Genomic DNA, 21,379 nt, shown 5'->3' with positions numbered 1-21,379 from the left:
TTCTGTTTTCTTCCCTGCAGCCTCCAGCTTTAGTCTTCCATGTTGTTCCTCTAAGCTCTGCTGTAAATCTCATCTCCGTGCCATGTCTGCCAGCTGAGAGGACGTTGTGATCATCCCTACTTCCATATTCTCCTAAGTGAACTAATAGATTGTCAGAATTCAGAAAAGGAGTCTGAGCTGTGATCTTCTGCGTTACCCCTGTGTGAAGGCACTGTGCAGTCATCATCATTATGTTTGATATAAGATTCTGTCCCTATCCTTCACCATCACTCCTGGTGGAGAAGTTCAGTGCTACAGTCCTGGAAACTGCATCATATAGGCAGCTCTGGTAGCTGATATGAACAGAGCAAAAAGCCATGTAATTGGTGACTGTCGGGCGTCACTCATACACAAAGGGTCATCTACCAACATCTGTGGGTTTGGATGACTTCAGTATAAAGTGTGTGGCCGTGTCCATTACTGTCTCTATAATATATATTCCTGCATGTCACACATTTAGGTCCAAGAAACCGAAATATTGCGAAATCTGCACACTGAATGAATGTTCCCCTGCGTTACGTATGCTTCTAATACGGACGAAAAATAAGTAACTATTGTGTTTTCTCTGTTGCAGCCACTTTATGATGCTGCATATCTGACCATGTACAACATCTGCTTCACCTCCATGCCGATCCTGGCGTACAGTCTGTTAGAACAACACATCAGCATTGAAACGCTGGTAGCAAATCCTAAGTTATATATGTAAGTATAAACCACCACCAGCATAACTCTCCCACCAAGCAGCGATGTCCATACTGGGCATACTGGTCCTAATGTAATGCTACATTTATACATGTTCATTAGGATCACTGTCCTAGAGAGATCATGGGGAGTCCTGCAACTAGTTTCCCCTACAATCACATTTTATCTGCAGACCATCTACTGCTGAGGACAGCTTTCAATGTCAGCGATGCTGCAGGGAAAATAGGACTTACTGTATATGAAGCCTATAGGAGTGAATGTCTACTACACAATGCAGAATCCTCATCTTCCATCGTGACCCGGTTCGGGCCTCCACCGTGTCCCGGTTCGGGCCTCCACCGTGTCCCGGTCGCGCCTCCACCGTGTCCCGGTCGCGCCTCCACCGTGTCCCGGTCGCGCCTCCACCGTGTCCCGGTCGCGCCTCCACCGTGTCCCGGTCGCGCCTCCACCGTGTCCCGGTGGCGCCTCCACCGTGTCCCGGTGGCGCCTCCACCGTGTCCCGGTGGCGCCTCCACCGTGTCCCGGTGGCGCCTCCACCGTGTCCCGGTGGCGCCTCCACCGTGTCCCGGTGGCGCCTCCACCGTGTCCCGGTGGCGCCTCCACCGTGTCCCGGTGGCGCCTCCACCGTGTCCCGGTGGCGCCTCCACCGTGTCCCGGTGGCGCCTCCACCGTGTCCCGGTCGCGCCTCCACCGTGTCCCGGTCGCGCCTCCACCGTCATAATCATCATCCAATTGTCATTATCATATTTTTTTTCAGATAGAAACAGAGCAAAACATTTTTAGAGGAAGATTTGAAGGTTTTCTGCTCCAAAACCACCTCTTAAAACATATGCACATACCCTTGTGCTATGCACACAGTTTTTTGCTGACTCTTTCAGCAGAAACTCGCACATTTTTGAAGTTATGCACTTTTGAAGAGGATTTGGAAGATATTCGCTTAGTTTCTGTTCCCAAACCCTCTGTGTGCACATCGCCCTAGCGAGGATTCTGCTGGTTCTCTGTAGTAACGCGGCTCTCATACCCATTGCAGGAGAATCTCCGATAACGCAATGCTGCAGTGGCTGCCTTTTCTATACTGGACCGCATTGGGAGCCTTTGAAGGACTGGTATTTTTCTTTGGAGTTTATTTCTTGTTCCAGAATCCTTCGTTGGATGGTAATGGTCAGGTAGAGTATACTTGGACTCTAATATATACATAATGCTTTCTTATGCTCCATTGTAAATTCTATATCTCATTGGCACAAAGTAAGATGTCTCTGAGATAACTTACATTGTGCTAATTCATAAGGATTTTTTGGTTTAAAAAAACCCTCAAATACAGGAAAAGTTTTCTGCAATCAGTTTTCTATTATGGAAGTCCATAAGTCTCATTTCAGAATATCTTTTTCCCTACTGTATTTGTCAAGCAGTTGCCAAAGCTGCAGTTATGCTGCCGTAAGTGTTCTTAACCCTGCTTTTGTCTTCGGTCAAAAACGACCGACCTTGAAGTTCAATATTCTTTAAAATATTCAAGATGCGGCTCTGAAACATGTGGCCGACCAACCCATCCTCATTTAAGTCAATCAACCACAAGTTTCAGAACCGCATCTTGAACACCCCAAAAAATACCAAAGTTCAAAATCGGTCTCCCCAGACCGAAGACAACAGCAGGGTTAAAGACAGTCGTTTCATGATAATCAAGCGAAATGCTCTCTGATGTTACCTGAAGCTTTTTTTTTTTTTTTTTTAATGATTTGGACTGAAAATGTGGCCAAATAGTTGGTAGATGATCAATTATTATGGTTGATGCTCTTATTTTTCTGCATTCAATGTGCAAAGGTAGATTATTTTTTTTTTCTCGGGTAGAAAAAAAGAGACTACAGTAGGGAGGCTGCAGGTGTAATTGTTAAACAGTAACTGTTGCGTCCATTGGAAGTAAGGGGCGAGACTCCTCTCAATAGTTGGAATGTCTTTTTTTTTTTTTTTTTGTCTTTTTTTTCTTTTTTTCTTTATTTATTTATTTTTTTTCAAATACTAAACACACCAGGCCAGTACAGCTTCGAAATGCATAGTGTGTTTACTTTTGTGCTCTTTTAACCAATTGTTTAAAGGGAATCTGTTATGGCTGGCAATCAGGCAACACAGCGTGCAGTAATCAGCGCACATACAGAGATCTGGCAATAACCCAAAACAATAGGACGAGCTCTGAGACGTGGAATCTCTGTAGACTGCAGTACCTGAACTGTCCTCACACAACTGGAAGCAGCAGTGGATTGCGCCTAACAACTACCTATGCAACTCGGCACTGCCTGAGGAGCTGACTAGCCTGAAGATAGAAATACAAGCCTGACTTACCTCAGAGAAATACCCCAAAGGAATAGGCAGCCCCCACATATAATGACTGTTAGCAAGATGAAAAGACAAACGTAGGAATGAAATAGATTCAGCAAAGTGAGGCCCGATATTCTAGACAGAGCGAGGATAGCAAAGAGAACTATGCAGTCTACAAAAAACCCTAAAACGAAAACCACGCAAAGGGGCAAAAAAGACCCACCGTGCCGAACTAACAGCACGGCGGTGCACCCCTTTGCTTCTCAGAGCTTCCAGCAAAAGATAATAACAAGCTGGACAGAAAAAACAGAAAACAAACTAGAAGCACTTATCTAGCAGAGCAGCAGGCCCAAGGAAAGATGCAGTAGCTCAGATCCAACACTGGAACATTGACAAGGAGCAAGGAAGACAGACTCAGGTGGAGCTAAATAGCAAGGCAGCCAACGAGCTCACCAAAACACCTGAGGGAGGAAGCCCAGAGACTGCAATACCACTTGTGACCACAGAAGTGAACTCAGCCACAGAATTCACAACAGTACCCCCCCCTTGAGGAGGGGTCACCGAACCCTCACCAGAACCCCCAGGCCGACCAGGATGAGCCACATGAAAGGCACGAACAAGATCTGGGGCATGGACATCAGAGGCAAAAACCCAGGAATTATCTTCCTGAGCATAACCCTTCCATTTGACCAGATACTGGAGTATCCGTCTAGAGACACGAGAATCCAAAATCTTCTCCACAATATACTCCAATTCCCCCTCCACCAAAACAGGGGCAGGAGGCTCCACAGATGGAACCATAGGTGCCACGTATCTCCTCAACAACGACCTATGGAATACATTATGTATGGAAAAGGAGTCTGGGAGGGTCAGACGAAAAGACACCGGATTGAGAATCTCAGAAATCCTATACGGACCAATAAAACGAGGTTTAAATTTAGGAGAGGAAACCTTCATAGGTATATGACGAGAAGATAACCAAACCAGATCCCCAACACGAAGTCGGGGTCCCACACGGCGTCTGCGATTAGCGAAAAGCTGAGCCTTCTCCTGGGACAAGGTCAAATTGTCCACTACCTGAGTCCAGATCTGCTGCAACCTGTCCACCACAGAATCCACACCAGGACAGTCCGAAGACTCAACCTGTCCTGAAGAGAAACGAGGATGGAACCCAGAATTGCAGAAAAATGGAGAGACCAAGGTAGCCGAGCTGGCCCGATTATTAAGGGCGAACTCAGCCAACGGCAAAAATGACACCCAATCATCCTGGTCAGCGGAAACAAAACATCTCAGATATGTTTCCAAGGTCTGATTGGTTCGTTCGGTCTGGCCATTAGTCTGAGGATGGAAGGCCGAGGAAAAAGATAGGTCAATGCCCATCCTACCACAAAAGGCTCGCCAGAACCTCGAGACAAACTGGGAACCTCTGTCAGAAACAATATTCTCAGGAATGCCATGTAAACGAACCACATGCTGGAAGAACAAAGGCACCAAATCAGAGGAGGAAGGCAATTTAACCAAGGGCACCAGATGGACCATTTTAGAAAAGCGATCACAGACCACCCAAATGACAGACATCTTTTGAGAAACGGGAAGGTCAGAAATGAAATCCATCGAAATATGTGTCCAAGGCCTCTTCGGGACCGGCAAGGGCAAAAGCAACCCACTGGCACGTGAACAGCAGGGCTTAGCCCTAGCACAAATTCCACAGGACTGCACAAAAGCACGCACATCCCGCGACAGAGATGGCCACCAGAAGGATCTAGCAACCAACTCCCTGGTACCAAAGATTCCTGGATGACCGGCCAGCACCGAACAATGAAGTTCAGAGATAACTTTACTAGTCCACCTATCAGGGACGAACAGTTTCTCGGCCGGACAACGATCAGGTTTATTAGCCTGAAATTTCTGCAACACTCTCCGCAAATCAGGGGAGATGGCAGACACAATGACTCCTTCCTTGAGGATACTCGCCGGCTCAGATAACCCCGGAGAGTCGGGCACAAAACTCCTAGACAGAGCATCCGCCTTCACATTTTTAGAGCCCGGAAGGTATGAAATCACAAAATCAAAACGAGCAAAAAATAACGACCAACGGGCCTGTCTAGGATTCAAGCGCTTGGCAGACTCAAGATAAGTAAGGTTCTTATGATCAGTCAAAACCACCACGCGATGCTTAGCACCCTCAAGCCAATGACGCCACTCCTCGAATGCCCACTTCATGGCCAGCAACTCTCGGTTGCCCACATCATAATTACGCTCAGCAGCAGAAAATTTCCTGGAAAAGAAAGCACATGGTTTGAACACTGAGCAACCAGAACCTCTCTGTGACAAAACCGCCCCTGCACCAATCTCAGAAGCATCAACCTCGACCTGGAACGGAAGAGAAACATCAGGTTGACACAACACAGGGGCACAGCAAAAACGACGCTTCAACTCCTGAAAAGCTTCCACGGCAGCAGAAGACCAATTAACCAAATCAGCACCCTTCTTGGTCAAATCGGTCAATGGTCTGGCAATGCTAGAAAAATTACAGATGAAGCGACGATAAAAATTAGCAAAGCCCAGGAATTTCTGCAAACTTTTTAGAGATGTCGGCTGAGTCCAATCCTGGATGGCCTGAACCTTAACCGGATCCATCTCGATAGTAGAAGGGGAAAAGATGAACCCCAAAAATGAAACTTTCTGCACACCGAAGAGACACTTTGATCCCTTCACGAACAAGGAATTAGCACGCAGTACCTGGAAAACCATTCTGACTTGCTTTACATGAGACTCCCAATCATCTGAGAAGATCAAAATGTCATCCAAGTAAACAATCAAGAATTTATCCAGATACTCACGGAAAATGTCATGCATAAAAGACTGAAAAACAGATGGAGCATTGGCAAGTCCGAACGGCATCACCAGATACTCAAAATGACCCTCGGGCGTATTAAATGCCGTTTTCCATTCATCTCCCTGCCTGATTCTCACCAGATTATACGCACCACGAAGATCAATCTTAGTAAACCAACTAGCCCCCTTAATCCGAGCAAACAAGTCAGAAATCAATGGCAAGGGATACTGAAACTTAACAGTGATCTTATTAAGAAGGCGGTAATCAATACACGGTCTTAGCGAACCATCCTTCTTGGCTACAAAAAAGAACCCTGCTCCCAATGGTGACGACGATGGGCGAATATGTCCCTTCTCCAGGGACTCCTTCACATAACTGCGCATAGCGGTGTGTTCAGGTACGGACAAATTAAATAAACGACCCTTAGGGAATTTACTACCAGGAATCAAATCGATAGCACAATCACAATTCCTATGCGGAGGAAGGGCATCAGACTTGGACTCTTCAAATACATCCTGAAAGTCCGACAAGAACTCTGGGATGTCAGAAGGAATGGATGACGAAATAGACAAAAATGGAACATCACCATGTACTCCCTGACAACCCCAGCTGGTTACCGACATAGAGTTCCAATCCAATACTGGATTATGGGTTTGTAGCCATGGCAACCCCAACACGACCACATCATGCAAATTATGCAGTACCAAAAAGCGAATAACTTCCTGATGTGCAGGAGCCATGCACATGGTCAGCTGGGCCCAGTACTGAGGCTTATTCTTGGCCAGAGGTGTAGCATCAATTCCTCTCAACGGAATAGGACACTGCAAAGGCTCCAAGAAAAATCCACAACGTTTAGCATAATCCAAATCCATCAGATTCAGGGCAGCGCCTGAATCCACAAACGCCATGACAGAATATGATGACAAAGAGCACATTAAGGTAATGGACAAAAGGAATTTGGACTGTACAGTACCAATAACGGCAGAGCTATCGAACCGCCTAGTGCGTTTAGGACAATTAGAAATAGCATGAGTAGAATCACCACAATAGAAACACAGTCTGTTCAAACGTCTGTGTTCGTGCCGTTCTACTTTAGTCATAGTCCTGTTGCACTGCATAGGCTCAGGCTTACTCTCAGACAATACCGCCAGATGGTGCACAGATTTACGCTCGCGCAAGCGACGACCGATCTGAATGGCCAAGGACATAGACTCATTCAAACCAGCAGGCATAGGAAAACCCACCATTACATCCTTAAGAGCTTCAGAGAGACCCTTTCTGAACAAAGCCGCTAGTGCAGATTCATTCCACAGAGTGAGTACTGACCATTTTCTAAATTTCTGACAATATACTTCTACATCATCCTGACCCTGGCATAAAGCCAGCAGATTTTTCTCAGCTTGATCCACTGAATTAGGCTCATCGTAAAGCAATCCCAGCGCCTGGAAAAATGCATCAACATTACTCAATGCAGAATCTCCTGGTGCAAGAGAAAACGCCCAGTCCTGTGGGTCGCCGCGCAAAAAAGAAATAATAATCAAAACCTGTTGAATAGGATTACCAGAAGAATGAGGTTTCAAGGCCAAAAATAGCTTACAATTATTTCTGAAGCTCAGGAACTTAGTTCTGTCACCAAAAAACAAATCAGGAATCGGAATTCTTGGTTCTAGCATCGATTTCTGATCAATAGTATCTTGAATCTTTTGTACATTTACAACGAGATTATCCATTGAGGAGCACAGAGCCTGAATATCCATGTCCACAGCTGTGTCCTGAAGCACTCTAATGTCTAGGGGAAAAAAAGACTGAAGACAGAGCTAAGAAAAAAAAATGATGTCAGGATTTCTTTTTTCCCTCTATTGGAAATCATTGAATCGGCTCCTTGTACTGTTATGGCTGGCAATCAGGCAACACAGCGTGCAGTAATCAGCGCACATACAGAGATCTGGCAATAACCCAAAACAATAGGACGAGCTCTGAGACGTGGAATCTCTGTAGACTGCAGTACCTGATCTATCCTCACACAACTGGAAGCAGCAGTGGATTGCGCCTAACAACTACCTATGCAACTCGGCACTGCCTGAGGAGCTGACTAGCCTGAAGATAGAAATACAAGCCTGACTTACCTCAGAGAAATACCCCAAAGGAATAGGCAGCCCCCACATATAATGACTGTTAGCAAGATGAAAAGACAAACGTAGGAATGAAATAGATTCAGCAAAGTGAGGCCCGATATTCTAGACAGAGCGAGGATAGCAAAGAGAACTATGCAGTCTACAAAAAACCCTAAAACGAAAACCACGCAAAGGGGCAAAAAAGACCCACCGTGCCGAACTAACAGCACGGCGGTGCACCCCTTTGCTTCTCAGAGCTTCCAGCAAAAGATAATAACAAGCTGGACAGAAAAAACAGAAAACAAACTAGAAGCACTTATCTAGCAGAGCAGCAGGCCCAAGGAAAGATGCAGTAGCTCAGATCCAACACTGGAACATTGACAAGGAGCAAGGAAGACAGACTCAGGTGGAGCTAAATAGCAAGGCAGCCAACGAGCTCACCAAAACACCTGAGGGAGGAAGCCCAGAGACTGCAATACCACTTGTGACCACAGAAGTGAACTCAGCCACAGAATTCACAACAGGAATCTGTCTGCAGGTTTTTGCAGTTTAAACTGATAGCAACATATTATAGGAGCAGATGTCCGTAGTCCAGGGATGTGTCACTTACTATGCTGTGTGCTGTACTTTCAATATAGTCATTGTTTTATCAGCAGGAAATAATCACAGCAGGACTAGGTCTCACGTGCAGTACAGTCAGGCTATTCTGCATAACCCCACCTCTACCACCCATAGGCAGCTTGCTGGCAATGCACAGTGTACACAAAAAGCTTCCAACCAGGGGTGTGGGCGGGGTCATACAGGGCTCTGCATTCTGAGCTCTGCAGATCTTAAACAGAGAAAACTGGGATTTTATCAAAACTGCACCAAGCAGTCCAATAAGTGATGCATCGCTGGAATCAGGGTCTCAGCTCCTACATCATACTGCTCTCAGATTACATAGCAAAAACCTGCTAACTTGTTAAAAGAAATAAGTCCACCTGCAGCCACTTTCCAACAGCCACAACACATGCAGGGATTGTCTGTTTGTTAGTCCTTGCATGTGCTGTGGCTGTCTAACAACCGTGAGACATGCGGTACACGTTCGCTCATCACTAGTCTCATCCTAACTTTTGTTCCTAAATAATGATTTGTGATTATTGTGATCTTTCAGGTATTTGGAAACTGGTCTTTCGGGACAACTGTGTTCACTACATTAGTGTTTACAGTCACATTAAAGGTAAAGACACGGTTTTCTATATATGCTAATGTATGGTTGTAGGGCAGGCGGTGCACGTATTGGTGATTTGCAGGTGTTCAGTTCCTCATCATCACAGCCTATTATTTACCATTTATTTTGGGGTTCATTAAGGAAGTAAAATCAGTAGTTACCTTCCTATTATTACTTTATGTACTCAGTACTTAATATATTTGACTAAAATTTTCTGCTGATCTATGATTTTTAATAAGGTGACTTTTTTTCCTTTTACAGCTTGCATTAGATACTCGATACTGGACATGGTTGAATCATTTGGTCATATGGGGCTCTTTGGCTTTTTATGTGATCTTCTCAATATTTTGGGGAGGAATCATTTGGTAAGTTTCACAAAAACCTGCATGTATTAAAACATACATGGAACCAGCAGAAATTGTAGTAAAACTATTGTGTAAAAGAAAAATGTACAGCAGTCAGAAGAACTTGCGTCTTTGTAGGTATACACTGGCCATGCCCGAGCTCAAGGTGTAACCCGCGGCGAAACCAAGCTTCTGGTCTCAACGGTCCACAAATCAGGAGTACAGCCCAAAAGGCTGGGGAGCGGTGTGCTCCTGAAGATCCATCGATAGAGATCGGCAGCTCATGGAACCGCTTTAGGGATAGATTGTGATTGCCTGCAGATCAGGGGTTGCAGCATTTTTTTGCTTTGTGCTTTGTCCCGATTCCACAATAAGCATACAGGACCGACCCATGTGAATTTTGTCACTATTTGGTAGTTGCTCTAACCTTTCTCTCCACTGTTGGGTTGTCTTCTAGGCCATTCCTCAGACAGCAGCGAATGTACTTTGTGTTTTCTCACATGCTGACTTCGGTGTCGGTTTGGCTTGCCATCATTCTACTGATTTTTATAAGCCTTTATCCGGAAATATTGCTCATCACTCTAAGAAATGTTAGGCGTGCGGGCCAAAAGGTAAGAGAGCCGAAGCCCTTGTACTTTTTATTGAACACAAACATTGGTTTGCCAAATAAAGATCTAGAAAAGAGGCCTGTGATGTGAATATTATAGCTCCTGGCCATGAATACAGTCTTATAAATATTCCCGGTTGTGGAGTTTGTTAGAAATTTGCTTTTGTGTTGGGAAATGTAGTAAATGTTTGTTTCACCAGTAATGGCCCGTCCGATAGCAGCTTGTTATCAGATTGAAGTTGGCCCCTGACGGCTTCAGTTCCTTAATCAATTGTTTGTTCTCCGCTTCTCCTGCTCACAGGGGAATCACGTGTGTGATCCAAACCCCTGGGCTGGAGATAGTGTATTGTACACGGTGGTTCTACTTCTTGTAGGTGGCACATCGGGGCTCAGAGGACTTCAGTGACATGATGGGATGTTACCTCAATTCTCCTTTATCCAGACACTTGTTAATTTACCGACATGGCTTCTGCTGTAGCTAGATGTTGGGGGAAGTTACTAGTGACTCAAAGTTACTACAAGGGTGAGGCATAAAGGGAATCCATTATCATGTCAGACCCTCAACGCTGCAAGCAGAACTTCATGGCTGGTAGTGAAAAGTGCAAATGTTCAGGTTCCCCGTTACTAATAACGCATACCACAGACAACCAATTTTTATCTAACATATGATGAAAATGGCTCCTGAAGTGTCTGCTGAGTGGCACTTCAGCAATGACGGGTCCTGTGTTACCCGAGGCAAGCCTTTCCCATCTGCTCAAGCTGAACTTCTCTTGAGGTTTCCCGTGTGATCCAAAATCTACTTCAGTAGACCTTGAGCCTTCAGCAGAATGGAGGAGTTTAGGAAGAGGTTGGCGTTCTTCACACAGGGCGTATGGTAAATTTCTGAACGCCCAGTGGACGCCTCAGGAGGTCTTGGCCCTAAGATGCTGGATTTATTCATGATCGCAGTTAAGGGGGCTAAGAAAATGAGGACAGATTTCTTTTCGCAAAGATTTAGACCTCAGATTTAGTATTTATCAATTGCCCTATGCAGATTCTGTTCTGCCACCTACATGTTACTTGTTGGGCCAGCTGGTTAGTGGACCAAGCTGTCTGTGTGGTCTTTGCCACTAAAGGGTTAACCAGCTTGACTAACACTATAGTCTCTTTGGTATGAATGTCTTTATCTCACTATCTGGTTTAGAAAGACCTGTGTACTCTGTACTATGTGTGCCTTCCCTGCTTGCCCCTTCTGTGTGTGCTATTTACTGACGGTTTACCTCTCACCATCTTGTCTTCCTTTTACTGATCCTCCTTCTCTCCCTGCCCCCTGTCTCTGCTTCGGACCAGGTAACAAAACACTTGCCTTCCTCAGGAACGTCCACTATCTTCATGCTTTCTCAAACCTCCAGTACTCACAGTTTCCCTTGGAGTGATTAAGGTGAATTTGGCTTACTACTTTCATTTTCCTAAATTATTGGCTAATCTTTTCTTTCCACTGGTGTGTGCAACATTTCTTCAACTCATTAATGGTCATTTGCTCTACGAGTAAATCCACATTTTATTAGTATTTCGTACGTGTTTTTTAGATATTGCTTATGCTTGTTACTAAGGTGAAAAGTTATAGAGGCTTTTAGCATGATAAATATTATTTCGATATAGGGTTAGTGGTTGAGTTAAAAATAAGTTGCACTAAGTTTCAGGATCAGTATGTAACCTACTCCTACCTTCAGATGTCTCACATACAGATGTGACCCCCCAGGGTAATACATGCTGGACGTGACCTCTGTAGTCAGGATTGCTCTGTCTTCGCTAGCTCTCGTGGACTAACACAGCTTCATTCCTGTGCCGCTTCTGTTGCTACAGCTCATCAGGAATGTCCTCCCTTTTACTGACAAACATTGATGCCGAAAAAGAGGGAAATGACAAACACAACCATTGATCTCCATCCCATGCAGACTGTTGTTTATTTGCTCCCCCACCCCAGAAATGCACTCTGATGCAGTGCGTCCTGTATGGTCTGCTGTCCCATAAGACTCGAGTGCTTTATTCCCTATCCACACTGTGATATGCAATGTGCAAACTCTTCTGCCATCTCTAACACCAGGAGAAGGGAGCAAGAAAGCACAAGTAGTGTACTGTCCGATCCAATCTGAAGCAGCAGCTCAACCGGCTATGTGGAGGAGTTGTGGGAAAATTGCAATATTTCTGATTTTAAAAACATTTAAAATTTAATATTCAGATTTAAACAGCAGGACATTGATCTGATTACACCATCCCTTTAAGAGTTCAGGTGGTAACAAAAAAAATAAAAGGTTTATCCTCTTGAACTGCGGTTCAGTGTGCTGTGTAATGGGTTATAAGTTATCTAGAACCTCCCGGTGATTCTAGAACAGATCTAGTTAGAACGCTTCTATCTAAATTGTTGTTGAACATCTGACACTACATTTTAGGCACGGGATCAGACCAACTAATAACAATGACAATGTTTTATTCCAAATTTTCAAAAAAAAATTTCAAATTGCTTTTTTAATTTTTTTTTTTTTAAGGTTTGTTAACTTGACTTTTTATCTACGGTAATTTTGGTTGTCTCAATTTTTGACTAAGTGAAAACATTGCTTTCGCTTGCTTTATATAAATGTCTGGACAATGCCAAAGGGGTTTGAGTTATTTTTTAAGTCCGTGGTGGTCCAAAATCCCAGACCAGCGTGACCCTCACATGTGCACTACAGCATATCAAAGATTACATTCGATTGGTTTTCTCCTTTTTAACAATTTCTTTTCAATTTGCTCTTTATGGTATAATTGTGTAATAAAACATACGGTAATCGACATCCATAAAGCCATTAACATATTATCGTTTATCGTCTCTACATCATGTTCATTCTTTATTTTTATGTTGTTTGTATCACTGTTTTAGAAGAAAATGTGCACCAAAACAGTTGGTTCAGAGACTACCCGGTCGACTGTAAGACCCCTCCTTTTACGAACGTTCTCAGACGAGTCTAATGTACTATAAGAGGTATACCGCCATGATCCAATCACCATCAAACCAATCAGCTCTAATGCGCTTTCTGCTACCTGATTGATGCTTAATTTTGGGATTGTGGTACCGCTGCTGAATTATCACACGGAAGAATAAGATCAGCTTTTGTTTGTTGGCATAATTGGAACTGATGTGTCCTTTTTAACTGTAATTTTTTTTTTTTTTAAATTTCCAAAACGTATTAATAGATTTATGGTTTGAAAACCTGTCCAGAGTCAGAAATTCGGCTTGTGTGGATTTCCACCTGCACCTGAAATATTCCTATCAATAGATAGAACAATCCATCATTTTTATTAAATCTATATTTATTGATTTGAATTTAGAAACTGATTCCAATTATGTAAATAAATGTAAAGCGGGCTTATTCTACTGTAGGAATGCTAAAAGAAAGCAATGATTTCATCCCTGTAAGCAAAAGGTGGGCATATGGCTTATCAATACGCAGAGATAGAAGACTGCTTCTTATCAATACGCAGAGATAGAAGACTGCTTCTTATCAATACGCAGAGATAGAAGACTGCTTCTTATCAATACGCAGAGATAGAAGACTGCTTCTTATCAATACGCAGAGATAGAAGACTGCTTCTTAATAATACGCAGAGATAGAAGACTGCTTCTTATCAATACGCAGAGATAGAAGACTGCTTCTTATCAATACGCAGAGATAGAAGACTGCTTCTTATCAATACGCAGAGATAGAAGACTGCTTCTTATCAATACGCAGAGATAGAAGACTGCTTCTTATCAATACGCAGAGATAGAAGACTGCTTCTTAATAATACGCAGAGATAGAAGACTGCTTCTTATCAATACGCAGAGATAGAAGACTGCTTCTTATCAATACGCAGAGATAGAAGACTGCTTCTTAATAATACACAGAGATAGAAGACTGCTTCTTAATAATACGCAGAGATAGAAGACTGCTTCTTAAGGTACTGTCACACTAGACGATATCGCTAGCGATCCGTGACGTTGCAGCGTCCTCGCTAGCGATATCGTCCAGTGTGACAGGCAGCAGCGATCAGGCCCCTGCTGGGAGATCGCTGGTCGGGGAAGAAAGTCCAGAACTTTATTTCGTCGCTGGACTCCCCGTAGACATCGCTGAATCGGCGTGTGTGACACCGATTCAGCGATGTCTTCACTGGTAACCAGGGTAAACATCGGGTAACTAAGCGCAGGGCCGCGCTTAGTAACCCGATGTTTACCCTGGTTACCAGCGTAAAAAAACAAACAGTACATACTTACATTCAGCTGTCTGTCCCTTGCCGTCTGGTTCCTGCACTGACTGCTGGCCGTAAAGTCAAAGCAGAGCACAGCCACAGCGGTGAGTCACTGCTGTGTGACTCACCGCTGTGCTGTGCTTTCACTTTCACTTTACGGCCAGCAGTCAGTGCAGGAACCAGACAGCAAGGGACAGACAGCTGAATGTAAGTATGTACTGTTTGTTTTTTTACGCTGGTAATCAGGGTAAACATCGGGTTACTAAGCGCGGCCCTGCGCTTAGTTACCCGATGTTTACCCTGGTTACCGGGGACCTCGGGATCGTTGGTCGCTGGAGAGCTGTCTGTGTGACAGCTCTCCAGCGACCAAACAGCGACGCTGCAGCGATCCGGATCGTTGTCGGTATCGCTGCAGCGTCGCTAAGTGTGACGGTACCTTAAATAATACGCAGAGATAGAAGACTGCTTCTTATCAATACGCAGAGATAGAAGACTGCTTCTTATCAATACGCAGAGATAGAAGACTGCTTCTTATCAATACGCAGAGATAGAAGACTGCTTCTTATTAATAGTGGCTTCTGTTTGCCATAAGCATCCCTGTTATTTGCTCCAGATGAAACTTCCACTATATGGTCTCCACTATGGGGGACTCCGATAAACATGGGGTTGTAACTATTGTGTTAGGGAGATACCAGCTATAACACCTGGCACATGGGGTGTCTGTTTTTTTTTTTTTTTTTTTTTTTTGTCTCATTGCCATTGAGAATATATTATCCTCTGTCCATTCACAGAATGCAAGCTGCTGTTTGCAGGACCTGCAATCTGCTTTAATAGAATCCCCTCTTGGTATTCTGCATTCTTGAGGGGACTTGGTTGCAGACAGGTAGAAGATTTTCTGAACCCGAAAGCTATGTTCACATGTTGCGTTTTTGCTGCGTTTTTTTTTTTGTATACTAATTTTAAGCTGTTGTACAGTACAAGCAAAGGCTATGAGATTTGAGAAATCTCATGCACACACGTATTGATTTTTTTTTTCTCCTGGCCGATCTGAAAAACTGCTGCGTTTCTTTTTTTTGTTTTGTTTCTTAAACTGGAACATATCGCTTTCTTTCAGTGTTTTTTCACCCATAGAAAGCAACGAGTAAGATAGAAAACACAGGTATCAGGTTTTGCTGTGTTTTTGGTGCAAAAATCTTTAAGGAAGTTGCATCGTTTTTTTTTGGGGGGGGGACAGTAAACTTTACCAGCATGCACAAGACACAACAGCAATGCAAATGTGTAACATAACCTGCTTTTTTGTAAGCAGCTTATTTGAGCAGGTTTTCTCTGCAGAAAAAAATGCATAAAAAATGTGAATATAGCCGAAGACTGACATAGTGAGATAACTTCTTAATATAGTCCTATTAGCCTAGGTACCCAGATATATCACTAGCGATTCATTGTGAGCTCCGGCCGGCTTACTTCTGGACCTGTGTGCTCCTCTACACATCAAATCTATAACAAGGTGGTCTGATGATGTATTTAAGTTAACTGTCAGCAGCAACAGTGCGGCTACTGGTGGATCAGGGCACCTGGGCTAATAGGACTATACAAGTAATCTAGCTTACCACATAAGGAAGCACTCCTCCTCCTTCCCATCACAGTTTTTTATCCTCTTAATATATTGCAGTCATCATATTATATAGCATTGTGTACTTACAATTGCTCATTTTGCTTTTCTACCCAGCTAATTCTTCTCTTTTCCATTAGGTTTTTGGCATCACGTCATTAAAAACTGAGTAGCTGAATCTTTCTAAGCACTATGTAAAAACAGGAGGTCAATATTCCTTGCATGAGTCATTATTAGAACTACAATTCTACCTCACTACAAATTCCCTTCGTATTTATGCCGTGTCCAACCCACATTGGCCATATGTTACAGCACATTGGATGGGATCTCTAGGAACCCCATGTCCATTATGCGTGCACCTGCGGATCACCCGCGGACGCTGGCATGTGACGCGCCTTTCCAGATCGCAGCATGTCAAAGCGTCCAAAGCGCTGCTACTTCCGGATCGTGGGCACATACCCTAAGTAGTCACAGTACTTTCAATAAATGTTGAATATATTAATAGTACAGGTAAGATAAGAAAATTTGTAGTTATATCATATCTTTAAAAAAAAAATCTTTTGTGCTTTTTCCCACCTCTTGATCTCACTATCCACTCTGAAAAAAACTGTCAAAATTTATCGTGGACAAAGCAAGGCTGATTACCAGCACAGTGGGGTGTCAGGTTACTCCTCCTTTAGAGAGGGGAGGTGGAGTGAGGAGCCCTCAGGGCAGTGGGGGGTCAGGTTAGTCCTATGGAGAGGGGAGGTGGAGTGAGGAGCCCTCAGGGCAGTGGGGGGTCAGGTTACTCCTATGGAGAGGGGAGGTGGAGTGAGGAGCACTCAGCACAGTGGGGGGTCAGGTTACTCCTATGGAGAGGGGAGGTGGAGTGAGGAGCCCTCAGGGCAGTGGGGTGTCAGGTTAGTCCTATGGAGAGGGGAGGTGGAGTGAGGAGCACTCAGCACAGTGGGGGGTCAGGTTACTCCTATGGAGAGGGGAGGTGGAGTGAGGAGCACTCAGCACAGTGGGGGGTCAGGTTACTCCTATGGAGAGGGGAGGTGGAGTGAGGAGCCCTCAGGGCAGTGGGGGGTCAGGTTAGTCCTATGGAGAGGGGAGGTGGAGTGAGGAGCACTCAGCACAGTGGGGGGTCAGGTTACTCCTATGGAGAGGGGAGGTGGAGTGAGGAGCACTCAGCACAGTGGGGGGTCAGGTTACTCCTATGGAGAGGGGAGGTGGAGTGAGGAGCACTCAGCACAGTGGGGGGTCAGGTTACTCCTATGGAGAGGGGAGGTGGAGTGAGGAGTACTCAGCACAGTGGGGGGTCAGGTTACTCCTATGGAGAGGGGAGGTGGAGTGAGGAGCACTCAGCACAGTGGGGGGTCAGGTTACTCCTATGGAGAGGGGAGGTGGAGTGAGGAGCCCTCAGGGCAGTGGGGGGTCAGGTTACTCCTATGGAGAGGGGAGGTGGAGTGAGGAGCCCTCAGGGCAGTGGGGGGTCAGGTTACTCCTATGGAGAGGGGAGGTGGAGTGAGGAGCACTCAGCACAGTGGGGGGTCAGGTTACTCCTATGGAGAGGGGAGGTGGAGTGAGGAGCACTCAGCACAGTGGGGTGTCAGGTTACTCCTCCTTTGGAGAGGGGAGGTGGAGTGAGGAGCACTCAGCACAGTGGGGTGTCAGGTTACTCCTCCTTTGGAGAGGGGAGGTGGAGTGAGGAGCCCTCAGCGCAGTGGGGTGTCGGGTTACTCCTATGGAGAGGGGAGGTGGCTCCTATGGAGAGGGGTGGTGGAGTGAGGAGCACTCAGCACAGTGGGTGCCAGGTTATTCCTCCTTTGGAGAGAGGAGGTGGAATGAGGAGCACTGGGCACAGTGGGGAGTCAGGTTACTCCTATGGAGAGGGGAGGTGGAGTGAGGAGCCCTCAGCACAGTGGGGTGTCCGGTTACTCCTCCTTTGGAGAGGGGAGGTGGAGTGAGGAGCCCTTAGTGCAGTGGGGTGTCAGGTTACTCTTCCTGAGGAGAGGTGGAGTGAGGAGCACTCCGTACAGTGGGGTGCCAGGTTATTCCTATGGAGAGGGGATGTGGAGTGAGGAGCATTTGGCACAGTGAGGTGTCAGGTTACAGTCTAATAAACTATTGAGAGGGGAGGTGGGAGGATCATTCGCACACAGCTCTGCAACTTTCAGCAATTCTGTTTCACTTCAGTGCTGGATTCACAGCCACACAGCTCAGTAATGATTTGAAGCCTTCATTGTTGCTATCAATGCTTTTGAGTATGTGATAAATGGAGAAAGGAGAGCAAGAATCCATCTTTTTCTATATGCTGTGTTCTCTAAGCACTATACTAGCTCAGAGATGTATTAACATTAGAGCTTGCAGTTGTGAAAACTGGTGAAAGTGCAGGATACAAGTAAAATAATGTCCGGAACGGATTTTTGCAGTTTTTCTCAGACTGAATGGTGAGTTGAGTAAAAATGGGTTGTAGGAGTAGCGGCTCATAAGTGAAGAAAGAAGCAGATTTCCCTGATTGATACATTACAAACTTTCCTATTTGCTTGTTCTAATGATTTATGCTATTTTTTTGGCAATGACAGTGGCTTTAAAAGGATTTTCCCATAAAAGACATAGGATAGATGGTAAATTCCTGACCGCTGAGTCCCTCACCAATCACCAGAGTGGAATTCCCAAAGTCTCTGATCTCCTTTACTGTGATCCAGACTGAATGAAGCGGCCTGGTGACATATGAGCTGTGCCGCTCTTTTCAATGCCTTGTAGACTGAGGAGCATGCAAATTGTACCAAGCCTTGGGACCTCCGGGGATCAAACAATGGTCACACATCCAATGGTGAAGTGATAAATGTCTTTTGTCTGTAAGGGCCAACACCTAAGTAGTGTAGACTATAATTGTAGACAAGAACTACCGCACAGTAAACCTTTTTGTTGTAGAAAGTTCAACTGAGTAAAAGCAAAAAAACAACTCCTGAAACAATCCAAAATGTAAAGGCAAACTAAGCAAGTCAGCCTGAGAAAGTGTGTACCACAAGGAGAGCTGCTGAGATCATCCCCTGTTATGTTTGCTAATGACAGGTGTTATGAAGGCAATCCAGAAACACAGTGTGCTTAGCGATCAGAGCGCACATAGTGATCTGACAAATACCCAAAAATACAAGAACGAGCTCTGAGACGTGGAAACTCTGTAGACTGCACACCTGATCCTATCCTAAACACAACTAAAAGCGGCTGTGGATTGCGCCTAACAACTACCTAGGCAACTCGGCACAGCCTAAGAAACTAGCTAGCCTGAAGATAGAAAAATAGGCCTGACTTGCCCCAGAGAAATTCCCCAAAGGAAAAGGCAGCCCCCCACATATAATGACTGTGAGTAAGATGAAAAGACAAAACGTAGGGATGAAATAGATTCAGCAAAGTGGGGCCCGATATTCTAGGACAGAGCGAGGACAGTAAAGCGAACTTTGCAGTCTACAAAAAACCCTAAAGCAAAACCACGCAAAGGGGGCAAAAAAAACCACCGTGCCGAACTAACGGCACGGCGGTACACCCTTTGCGTCTCAGAGCTTCCAGCAAAACAAAAGACAAGCTGGACAGAAAAAAAGCAACAAAAAAGCAAAAAGCACTTAGCTATACAGAGCAGCAGGTCACAGGAACAATCAGGAGAAGCTCAGATCCAACACTGAAACATTGACAAGGAGCAAGGATAGCAGCATCAGGCGGAGTTAAGTAATGAAGCAGTTAACGAGCTCACCAGAACACCTGAGGGAGGAAGCTCAGAAGCTGCAGTACCACTTGTGACCACAGGAGTGAATTCAGCCACAGAATTCACAACAATCCCCATAGTCAGCAATAAGAGGAGATGAGGAGAGACCAGGCTTGTTTGTAGCCCAACGTTATGGGGACACATCAGTCTGAATAAGAGCTGCAGGCAGTAACGTTTTTGATTGCTATGAGGCATTTAAACAGTTATTTCTTTATTGCATACGTTTCTACAGAAGCAACTGTTGCTATCTATTAGTATTCCACAGAAGACTGTGTAGCCAGCCTAACACACAGAAGTGTATGACGCGACATATGGACCGTCCTCCAAACTACGTGCACACGTCACAGTTGTGTCATCGTCGCACTGTGTAATGAAGACTGAAATATGTTTTAAATGCAGATCTCCTTTAAGGCCGGTTTCACACGTCAGTGGCTCCGGTACGTGAGGTGACAGTTTCCTCACGTACCGGAGACACTGAGTCACGTAGACACATTAAAATCAATGTGTCTCTGCACATGTCAGCGTGTTTTCACGGACCGTGTGTCCGTTTGAAAAACATGGAGACATGTCAGTGTTCGTGGGAGCGCACGGTTCACACGGACCCATTAAAGTCAATGGGTCCGTGTAAAACACGTACCGCACACGGATGCTGTCCGTGTGCCGTGCAGGAGACAGCGCTACAGTAAGCGCAGTCCCCCCAGCGTGGTGCTGAAGCTGCCATTCATTTCTTCTCTCCAGCAGCGTTCGCTGGAGAGAAGATATGAAAAATCTTTTTTTTTTTTGGTGTTTTAAAAAAAAGATCCCTGTCCCCAACCCCCTCCCTCCCCATTTGCGCGCCCCCCCCCATAGGGGTGGAGCCGCATATTCATCACTGTAATAGGCGGTACCACGTGACCGCTCATACAGGAGAAGCTGCGGCGAGGAGAGGGAGCCGGGTAAGTATTTTATTAACAGCGGGGGGGGGGGGGGGCGCACAGGGGGTGGGAGGGGGTCGGGGACAGGGATCTTTTTTTTAAACACCAAAAAAAAAAAAAATTTCATATCTTCTCTCCAGCGAATGCTGCTGGAGAGAAGAAATGAATGTCACCTTCAGCACCAGATGCAGGGGACAGCGCTTAACTGTAGCGCTGTCTCCTGCACGGTGCGTGTGGTACCCAGTCGGCACACGGATGCCGCACGTGTGGCACACAGATGCCGCACATGTGCCATACTGATGTGCCACGTGAGCACACGAACACGGATAATTCCGGTACCAATTTTTCCGGTACCGGAATTATCTGGACGTGTGGGACAGGCCTAAGCCACAGAACTCTGCCTTCCTGAATAGATCACAATGTTTCCTGCTCACTGTCCAAAAATTATCACTGAATTGCCTGTGATTATTGCTTTAGAGGCCCGAATTAGTGTGTCATTCTGATACGTGATCTAAAAGGGAAACTATCATCAGAAAATAAAGGATTTAGTTTTGAACCTATAAAATTTGTTAAAAATTTTTGCCTTTTTTTTTTTTTTGCACACCACAATCTCATTTAAAATAAAAAATAGAAATCATGCAATTTTCATACTGGCTGCCATGGCCTTTTTAGGCTGTAACATCTTATGTCCAGAAACA

The 21,379-nt window shown here is 45.1% G+C and overlaps 1 protein-coding gene across 4 annotated transcripts in view; it reads left to right on the top strand.

Annotated features, from left to right (window-relative positions):
* Positions 1-21,379, top strand: part of ATP11C (ATPase phospholipid transporting 11C) — a 192,471-nt gene that overhangs the window by 168,362 nt on the left and 2,730 nt on the right. For 2 of the 4 annotated variants that reach the window (XM_069747029.1, XM_069747032.1), the window contains exons 24-28: positions 614-741; positions 1,772-1,907; positions 9,158-9,223; positions 9,476-9,579; positions 10,016-10,169. In XM_069747029.1, coding sequence (XP_069603130.1) covers positions 614-741; positions 1,772-1,907; positions 9,158-9,223; positions 9,476-9,579; positions 10,016-10,169 — 588 coding nt within the window. Of the gene's footprint in view, positions 1-613; positions 742-1,771; positions 1,908-9,157; positions 9,224-9,475; positions 9,580-10,015; positions 10,170-11,494; positions 11,606-13,064; positions 13,167-21,379 lie in introns of those variants that run through there. The other 2 variants (XM_069747030.1, XM_069747031.1) reach the window with 2 other exon arrangements.

The sequence above is a fragment of the Ranitomeya imitator genome, chromosome 2 (assembly GCF_032444005.1).
Source record: "Ranitomeya imitator isolate aRanImi1 chromosome 2, aRanImi1.pri, whole genome shotgun sequence".
NCBI lineage: Eukaryota > Metazoa > Chordata > Amphibia > Anura > Dendrobatidae > Ranitomeya > Ranitomeya imitator.
The sequence above is the reverse complement of the archived record's forward strand: the minus strand, read 5'-3'. Positions and strand labels throughout refer to the sequence as shown.